Genomic DNA, 1,871 nt, shown 5'->3' with positions numbered 1-1,871 from the left:
CACACACACACACACACACACACACACACACACACACACACACACACACACACACACACACAATGTCCTCAGCAGAGTCTCAGAAAACCCAGCCCAGTCAGATCCAGTAGAGTGGTGCCCACTAGTGGGCAGTTTGGGTAAAGCAATGGTTTCTGCTAAACCATTGTGCTCGGTGAAATTATAGTCCTTGGACTGAGGTATAAACTTATAAGCAGGTCACCTTCCAAGCTGAAGATCCTGTCCCCAAGGGCATCAACAATGTCCTTCAGGGCCGCCTCATCTGTGACGTTGAAGAAGTGCTTGTCGTCAGGGTCGCTGGCGATGTATTTGATTTCATTTAGAAAAGTCTCTGGATTGATCCCCCTGCGGTTGTAGTAGCCCAAAACCTGCCAGGGAACAGGGGCAGGGACAACAAAACGGAACGTCGTAGTACTGATTTCTCCACACTCACAGACCCTGACACCAAGGACTCTGAGGTGGACTGCAGCCATGAGCCTCTCTCAAGGCAACACTGGCATTTTGAAAAAGATATCTTTGGAGGTACTAATAAGACCCCTGAAGTTAGCTGGGGTTCTGGAATCTGGTAGGATTGCAGTACTTCCTTTTTTTTAAACTCCCCGGATAAAGATGAGAAATCCACCCCACACCCTGCTCAACCTGTTGTTTGGAGGAGGATGCCGTTTGAGCCTTTGCTAGGGAGCCAGGCTTCCTAGAATCTCAGTGTATGTGTGTTTGGGTGGGTAGGTGGGTGAGGCCAGAATCTCTGAGCGTAGCCATCATCACCAGGCAGGGGCAGGACTTACGGCCACAGCGTATCTGGTCACGTTGTCCTTCTCGCTCTGCCGGATCACCTTCTCCAGGTCTGGGCTGTCGTGGGATTCCCCGTCCGTGATGACAATCATCACTTTCTTGGCCCCTTTCCTTCCACCCTTCTGGAAAGCCTCTGAGCTGGAACCGGACATAGGGGTGGGTCAGAAGAGAAACTCGGGGCTGGGGCAGCCTGATGTCCTTCCTCTAGGGGGCAGCCACCAAAGCCACAACTGAGACCCTGTGGGCATCACAACAGCTAAGGGGCTTCCACCAGTTGCTCAGCTGGGTCTTGGATGTGCATGTGCAAGTACGTGTGCGTGTGTACACTGTTTGAGTGTGAGAGTGAACATTTGTATGTAGAAGCCAGAGGCTGTTGGGGCATCTCTTTCTATCATACTCCCATTTTATCTTTGTGAACATGGTATACACACGTGTGTGATTATGTGTGTGTGTGTGAGCATGTGTGTGTATGAGTGTATGTGTTAGTGTGTGTGTGTACACCAGAGAGCGACATTAGGTGTCTTTCTTGCTCACTCTCCAATTTATATACAGAGGCAGGGTCTTTGACCTGTTTAGCCAGCTTGCTCTAGGGACCCCACATCTTACCTCCCACTGGGATTACAGGCAGGCCGCCATGCCCGCCTGGCATGTCTATGGGTGCTGGAGATCTGACTTCTAGCCCTCATGCTTGTACAGCAAGCTCTGCCTGCTGAGCATCTCCCTAGCCTGGCACTGATAGATTCCTCACAGGGCACTGGATGTTCAAGAGTCACACCCCCCTTCCGTAAGGACTGAGCATGTGGGGTTCCTGGGATTTAACATCCTAACCTCTGGCCCACAGTATATGTGGGGTGCTGCTGCCCAAACTTCTGACTTCCCCCACCAGCATCACCTTTCACTCTATTTGTGGAAACACTGATTGTCAAACTCAGAGAAAATATTGCTCTGATTTGCTTTTTAAAAATCTCTTGGAGGGCCACAGGCCTCACCCGGCCGGATCAGCGCCAGGGTAGCGGGAGCGCAGGGTTGCCTGACACCCGCCAGCTACCCACGACCCCCGC

The 1,871-nt window shown here is 51.7% G+C and overlaps 1 protein-coding gene across 1 annotated transcript in view; it reads right to left on the bottom strand.

Annotated features, from left to right (window-relative positions):
* The window catches only part of Itga11 (integrin subunit alpha 11), a 106,680-nt gene that overhangs the window by 38,742 nt on the left and 66,067 nt on the right, over positions 1-1,871 (bottom strand). The window contains exons 8-9 of the mRNA XM_021172144.2: positions 804-948; positions 221-386 (exon numbers count right to left, since the gene is read on the bottom strand). Coding sequence (XP_021027803.1) covers positions 221-386; positions 804-948 — 311 coding nt within the window. The remainder of the gene's footprint in view (positions 1-220; positions 387-803; positions 949-1,871) is intronic.

This window comes from Mus caroli, chromosome 9 (genome assembly GCF_900094665.2).
Source record: "Mus caroli chromosome 9, CAROLI_EIJ_v1.1, whole genome shotgun sequence".
NCBI lineage: Eukaryota > Metazoa > Chordata > Mammalia > Rodentia > Muridae > Mus > Mus caroli.
Note: the sequence above shows the minus strand (reverse complement) of the source record. Positions and strands in the feature narration are given on the sequence as shown.